The sequence below is a fragment of the Balaenoptera acutorostrata genome, chromosome 8 (genome assembly GCF_949987535.1).
Source record: "Balaenoptera acutorostrata chromosome 8, mBalAcu1.1, whole genome shotgun sequence".
NCBI classification, from domain to species: Eukaryota; Metazoa; Chordata; class Mammalia; order Artiodactyla; family Balaenopteridae; genus Balaenoptera; species Balaenoptera acutorostrata.
In genome coordinates, this window is record NC_080071.1 from 35,670,185 (window position 1) to 35,687,128 (window position 16,944).

A 16,944-nucleotide genomic window follows, 5' to 3' on the forward strand; every position below is an offset into this window, starting at 1 on the left:
AAAAGTTTCAGATGGATATAACTTAAGGAAATAGATCGGAAAAATAGAACATGAGAGTTTAAAGTGGTAGACTTCACTCATTTCAGTTTATATTACCATTTCTAAGTCTGCCTTAAAATCATAACGTAAGTTTGAAAAAGTGCTGATTGAGAGAATTTATTATTAAAAGTGGCTGCATTTTCTCAATTAAAAAAAAATTTAGATATTATAAATTCTTGATCTCTCAATCTAGGGACTATTAATTAAATGGAGCTTAATTGTATTTCCATAAGTCTTCTGTTTAAATTTTAAAATAAATAAAAATTGTACCTTGCCATCTAATTATGGCAGCTGAAAATACGTAGTACGCAGCATATTAAAAGTGCCCATTTTGAGCAGAGTTCCCTGTGCTATACAGTAGGTCCTTGCTGGTTATCTATTTTAAATATAGCAGTGTGTACATGTCAATTCCAAACTCCCAATCTATCCCTCTGCTCAGTACTCTGTAATAACCTAAATGGGAAAAGAGTTTGAAAAAGAATAGATACATGTATATGTATAAGTGAATCACTCTGCTGTATACCTGGAACTAACACAACATTGTTAATCAACTAACTATACTTCAATATAAAATAAATTTTTTTTAATTTATTTCATCAAAGAGTTGTAGTTTGCATTGCAAGATCTTTCTCATTCCCTGGTTAAAAAAAAAAAAAAAGCCCATTTATTTTAAATGTAACGTTACTAATGAAAAAACTACTTGGGACAGATCTTTTGCAAATTATCTAACATTAATACACGTAGCATACGCTAATGTTCCTTCTTCTCCTGGTAACGGAAAATAGCTTATTACAGGACCTGAAAATGTTGGGTATTTTCTGTAGAGACTTTTATTAACTTTTGATTAAGTGAAAATTACTTCAAAATATCATTTTTAAGTTTTCAAATGCCTCTGTTTTCCCTAAGGTCAATTATGATAACTGAAAAACAAGATGAAAGGAGAAAAGTTTTAAGTCAAAAGGCACCTGGAGCTGAATGAGGTCTCACCCCAGAGAAACAAGGGATCTGCGTGTGCAACCACTGCTCCTTCCCTCCCATCCTTCCCCAAGTTGTGTGAAAGACTGAGAAAAAAGAGAGAGCACGAGCTCCTCTGTCTGGAGAGACATAGAACAGCAGGTGGGGCAGGGGCGGCCCAAGAAAGAGGCTCTTGTCTCTCCAGAGAACTGCAGAGCCATCTGTCTGGAAAATTCAGGATGACAGGCCTCTTAAGTATTCTGCAAGTCTCCCTACTGTAGAGCAACGTCTGTTTCCTCCTTTCTTTTTATTACTGTATGATTAATCCATCTTGTTCTTTTTTCTTGTTTTTAGAAATAATTTATCCTTTTAAGTTCAACTAAAAGAGTGAACTGACAAGTTGAGAATCATTTCTTATTCAAAGAATATAACTTAAAAGTCTCTGGTTCACTTTTAAACGTTATGATGAAGAAAAAACACACGAACTTTGCTTTTATGGCTCTCATCTTTAACTACATACTTTGCACACATATATAATGAGCATTTTTATAACATCTAAACCTGAGAATACTAACAAATGTCATCCAAAGACTTAAATAGGTAGGATCACCAAAAGCAACTTATAGGAGTGGCAAAATCATTTTCATAAAAAAATTTTTCACAATTAAATGAAGTATTACTGTCAATACATGAAATGTCCTATAAACCACAGACTTCATCTTTCTTTTTGGGTTTCAGCACATTCTGAAAAACAATCACTAGCATTAGCTTTTTGGTCCACTGCTTAGTGACTTCTATTCAGCAACTTTAGAAACCCTTAATAAGCCAGTTTCCAAATGGCGGACTAATATACAAATGTCCTATGAATTTGGCTAACCCACCGAGTCCTGAAAGGGAGCTTGAACAAGGTAGGGCTCTTCACCATCTCCTTGCTAATGGCCTGAGAAAGTATAAAAGAGCAGAGAACCTATATGAAACCGGGAGAACCCATCATTTCTCTTTTAGCACGGTCTCTCCACAAGGAGGGAAGAGTATTCTGTTTTCAGGTGAATACTGGACACAATGCAACATTAAAGGGACCAGCAAAACAACCTAGATTAACAAGCCCTGTGTGTGTAGTATCTACTGTTTAGTGCCCCTTCTCCAGGATTAAGAGGATTTCTACAGAATAAAAAGCAGTATAAATTCAACCAGAATTTCACCAGAAACTTTTGGAAAAAGTCAAGCTAACAAAAGCAACCAATCACAAAGTAAATGACATGTCTGCTCTTGACATGCATCAATACTGCAGGAATATATGCATTTCTTCCTTTAAAGACTGAAAATAAGATCATCAGACAACAAAAACAATATATGAGAGATTCTGAGATATGCTTACTATTGTTAACTTGTTTAAAGTATTACAAAGTTATAGAAAAAATTAGAGAATGCTTTATATTTCTACCCTGGAAACTGTTCAACTATGGAAGTACTGTGGTTTAATAAGTCTTTTATTCGCTTAAATATTTTTTGAGCACCTGCTATGTGTGAAGCACTGTGCCAAGCATGGTAAGGAGTACAGAAATGAGAATGACTCTTCCCTTATAGGAACCATCAGCCTAGAAAACATGATAAAGATACATTACTACTGTGAAAGGAACACATTGACAAATGTCACAGGAGATTCATGGATAAAATGATAAAGAATTCAGAAGATGAAGGTATTCCTTCTGAATGGGTGGCAGGAGGCGGAGGGTATGGATTGCGGCACTGAAACGAAAGTCAGAGCAAGAGCTGGAAATAGAGAAAGGAATAGAACGGAAGCTATTGCAGAGATCAAGCTGCAAGAGTTAGCAGCTGATTGGGTACTAGAGGCAAGGGGAGGGAGGACAGAAGGACAAAAGCTAAGGATTTGGGGCTGGGAATGTGTGGAGTCAGAAGTGTCCGCAGGAAATCCTGAGAGCGATTTGGAGGGCATGGAAGGGCAGAGCTGGAGATGGAGACTTGGGAATCGCCCACACAGTGCTCACTGCTGAAGCCTATATATTCCCAAGTGAGAAAGGAAGGTCCATTCCTGAAAAGCAGTAACAGTTAGGGGAGCAAACAAGAGAAAACTGAGGAACAGTGAAAGGGAAGAAAAGAATAGCTAGAGAATACAATGTTTGAAAGACGAGAAAAAAGTTTCAAGAAGAAAGAGGCAATCAAAAATAGCAAATAGGGCTTCCCTGGTGGCGCAGTGGTTGAGAATCTGCCTGCTAATGCAGGAGACACGGGTTCGAGCCCTGGTCTGGGAGGATCCCACATGCCGCGGAGCGGCTGGGCCCGTGAGCCACGGCTGCTGAGCCTGCGCTTCTGGAGCCTGTGCCCCGCGACGGGAGGGGCCGCGATAGTGAAAGGCCCGCGCACCGCGATGAAGAGCGGTCCCCGCACCGCGATGAAGAGTGGCCCCCACTTGCCGCAACTGGAGAAAGCCCTCGCACGAACCAAAGACCCAGCACAGCCAAAAATAAATAAATAAATAAATAAATAAATAAATAAATAAATAAATAAATAAATAAATAAAAAATAGCAAATAGTGCAACAAGATCAAACATGATTACTATGGAGAAGCCACTGTTTACTGGCTATGAATTGATAAAGCACTTCCAAACAGAAGCAGAATGGAGGCTCTTCTTGACCAAACTTTAGTTAGGCTCCTCTAAGCCCATTTCTAAAGGGCTCAACCTTGACCCCTGGCCTTGCCAAGCCTGCACTGCCCAGTTTTAGCAACAATTCTAAGTCACTTTAGAAAGAATCCCGCACCCTTGATACCTGATCCCTCCTGATACCTAATCAAATTCCTCGCCCCGGCCCTTGATATTTGACCACCTGGCCTGCCCTCAGCAAGAATCCTGTTATAGGTCAGTTTAACAAGAACTCCCCCTATCCTTGTCTCCTCTTAATAATTTTCCATCCACTGATCACCCCCCCACCAATCTGCTCCTTGACTATAAATCCCCACTTGTTCTTATATTCGGAGTCAAGCCTGATCTCGCTCTCCTATTGTGATAGTCTTGACCCCTATTGCAATAGTCTTGAAGAAAGTCTTCCTTGTTGTTTCAACAAGTGTCAGAAAAGTTTTTCCTTTCACAGTGGTCAATCTTTTTTTCACTAGAGATTAATGACATTCACAAATGTCTCATAACCAATAATGATAAAATATGGTGGCCGAGAAGAGAGAGTGGGGGGGGGGTATACAGAATGCCATTTCAACAAACCTCTGGTAAGAAGAGGGCCACTAATAACTTAGGATGGCATGAGAGGGTTCTAACGCCCTCATACAGAATAGGAAAGCATGGCTGTAATCAGAGGGAAATGATCCAGGATTCAGGGGACAGGAAGGAACTAATGATACAAGACGGAGAAAAACGAATTCCCACACTTACTGTTTTTAACCCTCTTGCATTGTATCTTTTTGGAAACCACCTCAAATTCTTTCTGGAACAATGAGAGGTATTAATAAGTAATAAATAAAATTTTCCTTTTCTTTCTACTTAAAAATATGAATGCTGAAACTGTTGCTTATATCTGCTCTTCTAATGAATATACGAAAAGTAATAGGAATGCTCATGTAGCACACAAATTTATTATTATGAGAGGATTATATTGTTTTTATTTCTGACCTCTAAAAGGTTAAGTTAGCCATTTTCATACTGAATTCCTATTCAATTTGATTATGTTCGCGACTGTGAGGGTAACGCACGAACAAAGCAAGCTACTTTATGTGCAATTCCTTTGTACTACTGAAATGAAAAGGAACAATAGTTTAATGAAGCGGAATTTGTTATCTAATTATACCAAATAATTTAGAAACATCTGCGGATGCTTAGTAATACTATATTTAAACCTCAAAGAATCTGCTCCCAGAGAGAGTTCCATTTTACTCAAGCCTTTGCGAGCTTCCAGTTGGGGATTCCATATTAGAGTATGGAACCAAGGGATGGTAAGACGGCACATTTACCGAATTTTTTTAAAAATGAAGAAATGAACAAAAAAATAATGAAAAATAGAGAGTGTGTATCATATGGATTTGGGCCTTAAAATTAACTTCCAAATTTAAGGAATACAGTAGACGACTGTAACATCATACATTCATTCAAACCTTTATTGTTTAGCTATTGAGTGGCTGCATCACAGTGGCAGTTGTTAAGGACAGAAAGAAATCCACAGCTTTCCCATTAAGGAACTTCACCTAATGGGGAAGACAGGACAATATAAACTAACCATTATATCACCACATGAAAAGTGGCAGGGCAGAGACATATATACAGCACTATGGAGGCAGAAAAGGTGTAACTAACTCACAAAGACCACACAGAAGAGATGACTATTCAAGCTGAGTTTTGCGAGATGTGTAGAGGGGGAGTGGGGCAAAGAAGGGCTTGAGCAAAGATGCCAAAGCCATGTTGGGTACAATCCCTTCTGAAACTTCAAGTCCTTCAGCATGCCTGAAGCACGGACTCTGAGGAGGGGATAAGATATGAGGCCAAATAGGTAAGCAGCAGTCCTATCTTTTTTTTTTTTTTTTTTTTTTTGGCCTCACTGAATGGCTTGTGGTTGGGATTGAACACAGGCCACCGGAGTGAAAGCCCGGAATCCTAACCACTAGGCCACCAGGGAACTCCCAGCAGCAGTCCTATCTTGCCAGCCTTATATGCAAACTAGGGAATTTGGACTTAATGGTGATGGGGACTCGCTGGAGGATTTCAGGTAGGGAAGTGAATTGTTAGACTAATAAATTTCTAAGAGGCAGGTTTGAGTTTCCAATTATGGACACTAATACAATAAGCAAGAATAACCCAAAATAATAAAGGAAGAAAAAAGATAAGTGTTTAAACTGATTCAAGGTTGTTCACAGGATAAGTGTATAGAGTGACAGTCCACTGTTACATGTTTATTCTTCGCTCGTTCACTTATTCACTCAATAAATTTGGATTGAGCACCTACTATGTGCCAGCCATTGAGCTCACAGTCCTTGATATACTGTAAGTGTCACGAGGGCTGAGGCTAGATCTGACTATATTCTGGATTACCTCCCAAAAGAGAAGTCAGCCTTGGCCAGTATTACACTGTATTACACTGGTATTTTTTACATTTTCAGAGTGCACTAGAAAGTACCAAGTGCCCAGCACTATCAGAAATCTATCTGTTCTTCCCTGTACCTCCCTGAACCAGAGCTCCACCAGAGCATTCTCAGACAAAGTCTACAGTGGCATGTGACATGTATTTAGCCACACATACAAACAGAAATATTGCAGAACCACTTTTTCAAGTGGGTCAACAGACTTGTGAAAAAAACAGAGAAACTCTGTTGGTCTTGGATCTTTGCTAATAGTTATCATAATAATATTAGTAACAATATTAGCTACTATGTATCTTCAACCACCTTGTTAAGGGAATTAATAGCCCCTGTTTACATATAAGGAAAATGAGACTAGGATTTAGAGCTGACACTTGGCAGAGAAAGGACTAAACGTAGCTCTCTTACTCCAAAATCTAAGCCCTTTCCTCTGCACTTCATGCTATGGAAGTATCCTCCACGAGCTTCCCATCTCACTCCGAGTAAAATCTGAAGTCCTAACCGTGCTTTACGGTCAGGGCCCTACATAATCTGTGACCCCCAACACTCCTCCTCCCCCAGGTGTCTCTTTGCCTTCACCTCCTAGCACTTCCCCGGCTCACTCTGCTCCAGCCACGTTGCCCTTCTCCCTGTTTCTCAAAACTGCTGAGCAGCTCTATTTACAATAGCCAGGACACGGAAGCAACCTAAGTGTCCATCGACAGATGAATGAATAAAGAAGATGTGGCACATATATACAATGGAATATTACTCAGCCATAAAAAGAAACGAAATTGAGATATTTGTAGGGAGGTGGATGGACCTAGAGTCTGTCATACAGAGTGAAGTAAGTCAGAAAGAGAAAAACAAATACCGTATGCTAACACATATATATGGAATCTAAGAAAAAAAAAAAAAAAGGTCATGAAGAACCTAGGGGCAAGATGGGAATAAAGACGCAGACCTACTAGGGAATGGACTTGAGGACACAGGGAGGGGGAAGGGTAAGCTGGGACAAAGTGAGAGAGTGGCATGGACATATATACACTACCAAACGTAAAATAGATAGCTAGTGGGAAGCAACCGCATAGCACAGGGAGATCAGCTTGGTGCTTTGTGACCACCTAGAGGGGTGGGATAGGGAGGGTGGGAGGGAGGGAGACGCAAGAGGGAAGAGATATGGGAACATATGTATATGTATAACTGATTCACTTTGTTATAAAGCAGAAACTAACACACCATTGTAAAGCAATTATACTCCAATAAAGATGTTTAAAAAAAAAAAAAAAACTGCTGAGCACATCCCTGCCTTAAAGCCTGTTCCACGAGGTGATTCCCCATTTTCACAGGACTCTTTCCCTTACTTCCTTCTAGTCTCTGCTCAAAATCCACCTTTGCCGTGAGGCCTTCCCTGCCCACTCTGCTGCATAGCTAGCCCCGTCCTCGTCACCCTGCTTCATTTTCCTTCACAGCATTAGCCCCTGGCACATTACACATTTTTCTCTGTCACCATCCACTGCAGAGATAAGTTCCTTGAGGACAGGAACTAATATATACCTGGCACATATTAGGCCCTCGATTCATCAAACAGATGAGTAAACAAATCACTAAACAGGAAAATACACCCCAGGCTACAGAGCTACTCCTCAGGAAAATTATGAAAGAGTAGGCTTCTTGTTTCTGCTTCCTTCTCCCACTCTATCATCCACTCCTCCCCCCTCACCCCAGATGTCCTGAGCTTTTATACTGCTTTGCTTATTACACCACCACTGACAACACAGGTCCCTCTTAGCAATACCCCACCCTCCAAACAAAAACTTCCACCACTTTCTTTTCTCTTACAGTGTAGCTCCCTCGGTCAAAACACTTGTCTTACTACTTTAAGATCTTCAGTCCATAAATTAAAATTGTTCTTCCATGCTATAGGAAGATAAGTATCTATATTTAGCATGTTATTCTTTACAGGTAATATGCCAAAAAATCATGCTTTAATTTTAATATAATGGTGTAAAATTCATTCGCCATAAAAGGCCTGCAGGGGAAATATTTCAGTCAGGCAGATGTTTACATAACCCTCAAATGGACATCTACCCACATACCTGTTGTCTGTCCCCCCTATTACAGGCTACTTCAAATCCTAAAATCATCTCTGACAAAGTAATCTCACAGCCCTTAAGGAGCTGAAAAACAACATTCTGTATAAAAAGTACAAGACAGAAAGAATAAAGGCTGAAGCTATGTGTTAATCACAGAAATGGGAAAATCAGAAAAGATTAGCAGTTTAAAGAGGACGCATTCTGTTTTTGAAATGTCAAGTTTGTGGTCATAAAAATCTATTCCAGTGGAGATAATATGTTTCTTGGACAACATCCTTTTTCTGCTTGCTTTACACCGTGAAATATACAAGGTCCAATGAAATCCAAAGGTAAAAAGTCCCAGTGGAAAGGGAAAGGAACCACTTTCAGCACAGCTGGATGAAACACAATGAGGTGGTCCCACGCCACCAAGCTGCTGGCGGCAGGCCTGGCCTGACTCATCTTCCCTTCTCCCCCAAACTACTCCATTGTCTGGCAGTAAGTCTTTCCAAGAAGTGCTTGCTTTTCTAAATTTAAAACAACCATTCAAAACAGGTAGGGGTATCTTAACGTATCAATTTTTAAGTTTGTTTTTTCTTCCTTGGGGAATAAAAGAAAAAAAAAAAACCTTTCTAAAAACATGGAGAGTTCTAAAGCTTCCTGTATGCAAAACCACTCTTTTAAAAATAGTATTTTCTGGGCTTCCCTGGTGGCGCAGTGGTTGAGAATCCGCCTGCCAATGCAGGGGACACGGGTTCGAGCCCTGGTCTGGGAGGATCCCACATGCCACGGAGCAAATAGGCCCGTGAGCCACAATTACTGAGCCTGCGCATCTGGAGCCTGTGCTCCGCAACAAGAGAGGCCACGATGGTGAGAGGCCCGCGCACCGCGATGAAGAGTGGCCCCCGCTTGCCACAACTAGAGAAAGCCCTCGCACAGAAACGAAGACCCAACACAGCCATAAATAAATAAATAAATAAATATTTTTTTTTAAAAAATAGTATTTTCTGAATGAAGTTTTTTCTATTTGCAATCCATGGTGTCTGGCTCTTTTAATCTAACGGTTTGGCGTCAGACATTATTTTATGGTTTTGAATATAATACAGAAAGTCACAAGGGAAGCATTAATTCAATTTGGCAAGTATCTTTTGACTGCCTAATGTGTGCAAGATTCTGTGCAAAAGAAGATGCTGGAACAAAAGTGATCAGCTTATATCCTGAACAAATTAGCTGTTACTCAACAACAATAACAACAACAAATTAAAAATAAATAAAAATAAAAATAGTATTTTCTGTTTTTACAGTTTAAGTGAAGTAAATTTTCCTTCTATTCAATCTGATTTCCTACCCTCCCCCCATGATTTTATTAATACAATCTTATATTGAGATGAAATCACATACCATAAAATTCACCCTTTTAGAGTACACAAAGCAGTGGTTTTAGTATATTCACAAAGTACTCATCCTGCTTTTTAAATATAAGGAGCTAAATTAGGAATGTATATTTGTAACTTTATTTTATCAGACATGATTCTTTTTTTAATATCAGTTTTCAATATAAAATATGGTTACATTATTCTGCTTTCTTAGTTTTTCCTACTCTGTTTTTTAAGTACAGTAGGATAATATTAATAAATAAAAAAATCAAAGTTTATGGGAATCATTTTCTATGTAAGAATGACCTATGACCGGTAATTGGTTGCAAAGGCCAGACTCGAGAATTTGTCTTTCATCGGGTTTGCAAAGCAAGTTCAGTGACTTCATTTAGATTATATATTGCAGATAAAAAGTTCTTTAAAGGTGCTGTTACTGGCACTTTATAAGAGTGAGAAAACATCAATTACCCATATCAAAGGATATTATCATTACTAGAGGGACTTTTGAGAAAAGCTGCACACACCCCAGCCCCAGCAAGGAACTCTGTGTCACGGCTGCTCTCAAGATGAAGCAAACTGTTAATACTTAAGTTAAATCAATCTGGTGAAAAACATAGCTTATGACATCCTTATGTCATTCCTTCAGAACTATTATTATATATATTACATTATATATAAAGCACAACCAAACAGTATTTTTCTGCCTAACTAATTATCTTACGATTGCTTTAGATTAGTCTAAAACATGTATTCTCAATGGGGGTAAGAATGCCCTCAAGGGAGCAAAACCTAGCTTCTGGGAGTCAAAAAACTTTACTCTTTTTATGCATAAAGCAGACACACATACAGTCCATAAACAGAGTCTCATGGAGAAAACAATTAAGAAAAAATGTCTAAAAGGCTTCTTACAGAGGGTGATTTTTAAAAAAAAAGGTTGAAAAATACTGATCTAAAAGAAACTGAAACTCTTCTTGACAAATACGTCAAATGTTTGCAATTACACATATCACTATCTTCTATCTTCAAAGATTAGAATGCTTATAGGATGGTTATTTGCAGGGACAGATGTGCCTCAGAAGACTGCATAACCAACATTCCTCTTACACTGTACACAGATGGTGACTATCAGAGTTATAACAACTATGATTCTTGTATCTCTCTTACATAGTACCAAGTCTCCAAACATTAAAAGAAAAAATTTTAAGCTGAGATGTTAACTTTTTGACACCAGTTAAAGAAGGAATATGCACAAGTACTTAAATAAGGATGGTGATTTTGGGGCTTCCCTGGTGGCGCAGAGGTTGGGAGTCCGCCTGCCAATGCAGGGGACACGGGTTCGAGCCCTGGTCTGGGAAGATCCCGCATGCCGTGGAGCGACTGGGCCCGTGAGCCACAACTACTGAGCCTGCGCGTCTGGAGCCTGTGCTCCGCAACGGGAGAGGCTGCGGTGGTGAGAGGCCCGCGCACCGCGATTAAGAGTGGCCCCCATTTGCCGCAACTAGAGAAAGCCCTCGCACAGAAACGAAGACCCAACACAGCCAAAAATAAATATAAATAAATACATAAATAAATAAATAAACCCAAAGTTAAAAAAAAAAAAAAAAAGGATGGTGATTTTAATGACAGCTGAAAAGATGAAACATTCTAAAAAAAGTAGCTGGGCTCTCACCATCGGACCACCCTGCTGCTTAGGTAACTCCCTCTCATATGCCTTGATGAGCAATGTCTGAAAAATTAAAATGTCAGCAGAGAGTGTATTCAAGTGGGAGTTTCCTATAAAATTAGCTTTTTGTCAAATAAATCGTACTGAAAATATACAGTTGTCTTTTTAAAAATACATTTTAATGCCAGGACAGTCATGGAAATCAGAACATTTCCTAACTGTATCACAAAGAATACTCCATTCCCATTTAACTGCTCCAAAGGATCTCTGCCAAGATGCCCATAGGCAGGTGTGTCAGGATAGTGAAAGATGCCGAAAAGAGCAGCATAATGAAAGGTTTCCATGGCAGTAGAAGAGTGTGAGGAAAGAATGTAAGAAATTACAGTGTAATCCTAAATATTAGAAGTGATCTATGGCAGTGATGATGGTGAATAAATGGTAAGAAGAAAAAAAGGCGGGGAGCAGGTGCAATGTCAGAGCCAATTCTACCCAGGTAGAGAAGAGAGTTATTCAGGTTTAGCTAGCCTAGCTGAAGTGCAACTGAGTTCCCAAACTCATCAGTTGGTCGGGCTATAAACCAGAGCTCCGTTTAGCTATAAATGACAGAAATTCCTGCCAAGGGATGACCTGACAGGATGCTTTTTCCTCAGCTCTGGCAGTGGTTACTTTGGGGAGGCTTAGGTAGAAACTCTATGGAGGTCTGACCTTGATGGCTGAAAAGCCACACCTGTCTAGTTTCTTGTTCCTACCTTCTCTTCACCATCTCTTAGAACTTTATTTCATTGTTCCTCGGTTCTAGGTCGGTTATTAAGAAGGGATATGAGGTACTTCTGACTAAGACCAATTAGTTAAACAGTAATATCTAAAATAAAATCTATTTCTTCTAACCCTTGTGGACTGCTCTTAACATATTCAAAAAGCTATTTTGAACTGGGCAAATTTGAGCAAATCTAGTATTTATCATTAATATAATAGTCCTTAAACTTGAATGTGCCTTAGAATCACAGGGGAGTTCCTTTAAAATCCCCTTCCTCTAAAAATGCAGATTCGTGCTCGCTTCAGCAGCACATATACTAAAATTGGAACGACACAGAGATGTTCATTGCTGCTCTATTTATGATAGCCAGGACATGGAAGCAACCTAAGTGTCCATCGACAGATGAATGGATAAAGAAGATGTGGCACATATATACAGTGGAATATTACTCAGCCATAAAAAGAAACGAAATTGAGTTATTTGTAGGGAGGTGGATGGACCTAGAGTCTGTCATACAGAGTGAAGTAAGTCAAAAAGAGAAAAACAGGGCTTCCCTGGTGGCGCAGTGGTTGGGAATCCGCCTGCCAATGCAGGGGACACGGGTTCGAGCCCTGGTCCGGGAGGATCCCACATGCCGCGGAGCAACTAAGCTCGTGCGCCACAGCTACTGAGCCTGCGCTCTAGAGCCTGTGAGCCACAACTACTGAGCCCAAGTGCCACAACTACTGAAGCCCATGCGCCTAGAGCCCGTGCTCCACAATAAGAGAAGCCACCGCAATGAGAAGCCTGCGCACCGCAATGAAGAGTAGCCCCCGCTCGCCGCAGCTAGAGAGGGCCCGCACACAGCAACGAAGACCCAACACAGCCAAAAATAAATAAATAAAATAAATAAATTTATTTAAAAAAAATTAAAAAAAAAAAAAGAGAAAAACAAATACCGTATGCTAACGCATATATATGGAATCTAAAAAAAAAAAAAAAGTTATGAAGAACCTAGGGGCAAGATAGGAATAAAGACGCAGATGTACAGAATGGACTTGAGGACACGGGGAGGGGGAAGGGTAAGCTGGGACGAAGTGAGAGAGTGGCATGGACATATATACACTACCAAATGTAAAATAGCTAGCTAGTGGGAAGCAGCCGCATAGCACAGGGAGATCAGCTCGGTGCTTTGTGACCACCTAGAGGGGTGGGATAGGGAGGGTGGGAGGGAGAAGCAAGAGGGAGGAGATATGGGGATGTATGTATACATATAGCTGATTCACTTTGTTATACAGCAGAAACTAATACACCATTGTAAAGCAATTATACTCCAATAAAGATGTTAAAATGAATAAAAAATAAATAAAAATAATAAAAGTAAAAAATGCAGATTCTGTGGGTCTCTGGGCAAAGGAATCTACATTTTTAACCGACATCTCAGATGACTGATGAGTGGTGTGCAGCCACACTCTTGAGATCAACTGCTGCGCTATCATTACTGAGAAAATAGCCTCTGCACACAGATATACTTTGCTTTACAACAGAGAAACGTTCTTAAAAATTGTAACCCAATTGGATTTTGTAAACTAAATTCTATATTCCCACAAGATGACTTTAAAATTTTAAAGATATTTTATTCATCCTGAGGGGTGGGAGTGGTTTCTTGTACCTTCTTCTAGAGGTCAAATTCCAAGCTCTTCCATTCCTCACCTCTACCTCAGTAGTTAAAGATTTAATTAATAATTTAGGAATCCATTTAAAAGAGCCTCATCACATACTCCATGTCTCCCCAATTTATCTGTTTTATTCATCGAGAATGTCAGTCTTTTAAAAGTCGTTGATTCGTAAATCTTATCTTTGAAAACAAACCTTGAAAATGCAGACTATCTCTTTAGGAAGGAAAGTCAAAAATAGCTTTAAAGAGAATTTACTGCAGTAGATTTTACTACTATGTATTAGCTACAACAATGTAAGATATATGCTTCTTCAAAAGAAAATATCAACTATGAGTAAAGCCATCATTTTTAACTTCTATACCAAAAGACGTCCACACTTAAGGAAATGCTTCTACTAAGTAATGCATATTTGATACAAGGTATTGAAAAACAAGAGATTTTAATTATTTCGTTCAGAGAAAGAAGAAACATTTTTAAAACACTCATGGAGAACCACCAAATAAGAAATGTCATTTCTAGTACTGTGGGTATTTGGGCAAAGTAAGCATAATCCCAGACTGAAGATTGACAGACTATGTCCTAGGCTCAGTTTTGCCACAAAAGGGCCATGTGACCTTGGGAAATAACCTCTCCGGGTCTAAATTTAATTTGAAAAATAAGATTGTTAACTAAAAGTAATTCTTTGATTTCAGCAGATTAATTCACTCTGAAGTATTTACATCAAAAAGCATTGTGGTATGTGATGCCTGTAACGTGCTTGATCAAATGACATTATTAAAATGTAACTGGAAACTTGATATTGTGAGTAACTCACTAAGACTGTCCTTGTAGCTATCAGGTATGTATCACTGGACTTTCCTCCTTTGAAAAACTGAATACTTTGACCATCTAAATTTTCACATATTGAGTTTTCTTAAAGCAAGGTACGTAAGTACCACAGTCTGTTTCTGTAAAAGAAAATAAAGTATTTTTTCAGTCCTTCTTTCCAACCCATTGTCATTACAGACTCTGGGGAAAAACAAAACAAAACAAAAAAACCTTTAAGTCTTAACCACTGAAATAATGTTACAGTAATTACACCACAGAAATAACACTTTTGTAAAATACTCAAAGATATTCACCTGAGACTACTTACCTTCAGTACCAACTTTCTTCTGTCTACTCTATTTGTTAGAGCAACATTTTCAATTTTAGCAAATATTAAAATAAATTCACCACTCATTCTTGTTTCCAAAGGAATATACCGAGTCCAAAAAATTCCCCCCAAATCCAACAGGAATCAACACAGGCATTTGACAATTCCAGGGAGGTTGGGATGCACAGACATCTTGTTCAAAATGAATAAACTTTCCAGGACCTTTATTTACCGACTTGAGAAACATAGGTTTGGAAACAACCAGCTAACTTCGCTCCCAAGTTGACATCTTAGAGAATCCTCCGTTTACAAAACACCCAGGACCTCAGAGCCTCCCTGCCCAGAATTGGCAAGGGGAGCACACGCCCATCGGCCCTGCCTGGAGAGGAAACAATGGGAGAGGCGCGAGGGAGCGAGCCCGGGGCCCCGAGCGGCCCAAGTCCGCGGCCCCGGCCCGCGCCCGACACCGCCTGCGGCGTCCCCTCCCCAGGCGCCCCGGCCCCCGGCCCCGAGCCCCGCGGCGCGGCCCACCTGCGGCGGCGCGGCCAAAGGGCTGCACTTACCAAACAGGGTCAGGGCCATTGTAAAGGCGCTTGCCAACTGCTCGCCGCCGCCCGCCGGTCCACGCGCTCCTTCCAGGCCGGCCGGAGATCACCGCATCGGCCCGATGCACTCACACCTCGAAGCGAGCGGGGGGTCGGAGGGGCGTGGTGGGGGCGCGGGCGCGCGAGAAGGCTGCAGGCCGGGAGGCAGGGCACCGCTGCAAGAAAAAGTTATTTACGCGTTATTGTCAGGCGCACCCGGACAAGGGGGGACCCGCTAGCCCTCGGCGAGCCGGCACTTGTCGCTGCCATTTGTGCACTACGCGGAGCGCGCGCGGGCGCCGGTACCTGCGAGGCGGGGAGGCTTGGCCGCGGCGCAATGGCAGGAGGAGAGGCGGCGCCGCAGTGGCGGCGGCGGCGGCGGGGAGAGGAGCAGTCTCGCAGAGCCCCCGGCGGGGCGCGCTCACTCTGCATCCCGCGGCCTCGCAGACGCCATCTTGCGATAGCGTCTCCCACTGGATCTGCCGCCGCGCCTCCTCCCGTCTCCCCCTAGGGCGGCGTAGCCCTGTGCGTTCCCATGGCAACGGGCGCGCGCGGGCGCCGGGGGCGCGCGCCCCTCCTGCCCCGGGCCGCTGGGAGCCGCCTGGGCCGCCCGGGAGGCGGCCTCCTGGAACCAGGGAGGGGCGGGGCAGTGTGCGTTTTAGCTGAAATCCCCGGTTTTTTCTTGAATGGGATTTGTGGAGGCGCAGAGAGAAGCTGTTACTCGAAAGAAGAGTCACTGGAGGATGCTCCGTGAACACAAGGACCCAGCCAGGGTCATCTGGGGATCGGGTTCGTTTGAGGATATATCTCTCCCCCGGCGCCTCCGGGGTTAACCGAGCGTCTGGAGCCCTTGACGTGAAGCTATAGGACACCGGGAAGGGAGCCTAGAGTCGAACAGAAGCACTGAATGTTGCTTTCCTCTCCGTTTGGACTTAGGAGTCACTAAGAGTAGTTCTGGTCAGATTGTCGTCGGTTAAAAAGCATCTGGGAATACCTAAAATCATTTGTTATAAGTGCTTAAACCTAATTTTCTTCTTTTTACTTTACACCTCTTTGATATTGCCTCAGGAAAAAAATCAGCATTTCTCGCCGATTGGCACTTCTTTACCACAAAAGATTGTTCCCCTGAGCTTTTTGCATTTATCTGATAATCACTGGCAACATCCCTCTTTCTGTGATGTTCTCTGATCGCCTCTGTCCTTGCCTTAATTAATGAGAAGCCATGTAACGCCTTGAGATTATCAGCCAAAAGATGTTACTGAAAATCTCAGTTATGATGGTTTTTGTCGTTTTCATTTAATGTATTCAAAAATTCAGTATTCCCTAGTTGCTATGATTGTTTCCTGGGGTTTTTTGTTTTGTTTTTGTATTTAACCCTCCTTTTTTCTTGTTTCTCTGCTTAGGGATTTGATACTATTTTAGCATCTAATCATGTAGATTTTCTCTTTGGTTCTCATTTCTTCCTGGCTGCATCTTTCCTCTTTCAGTTCCTCAGGTTCCCTAATGTCATTTTCCTCTTCTCTCTACTTTTCAACTAATTCTTTTAAGAATATTATATCAATATCTTCTATTTAATTTATCTTGAGGGTCAAAATCGTTATAAAAATGAAAATTACTACTTCAAAT

General features: G+C 41.0%; 1 protein-coding gene across 3 annotated transcripts in view; it reads right to left on the minus strand.

The window, feature by feature from the left end:
* The window catches only part of CHN1 (chimerin 1), a 196,499-nt gene extending 180,694 nt beyond the window's left edge, over window positions 1-15,805 (minus strand). For 2 of the 3 annotated variants that reach the window (XM_057551005.1, XM_057551004.1), the window contains exons 1-2: window positions 15,625-15,805; window positions 15,298-15,494 (exon numbers count right to left, since the gene is read on the minus strand). Coding sequence is in view for 2 of the 3 variants with exons in the window: in XM_057551004.1 (XP_057406987.1) it covers window positions 15,298-15,316 (19 nt within the window). In the remaining variant the exon portion in view is untranslated. The remainder of the gene's footprint in view (window positions 1-15,297; window positions 15,495-15,624) is intronic. The other variant, XM_057551006.1, reaches the window with a different exon arrangement.
* Between the last annotated feature and the right edge of the window lie 1,139 nt (window positions 15,806-16,944).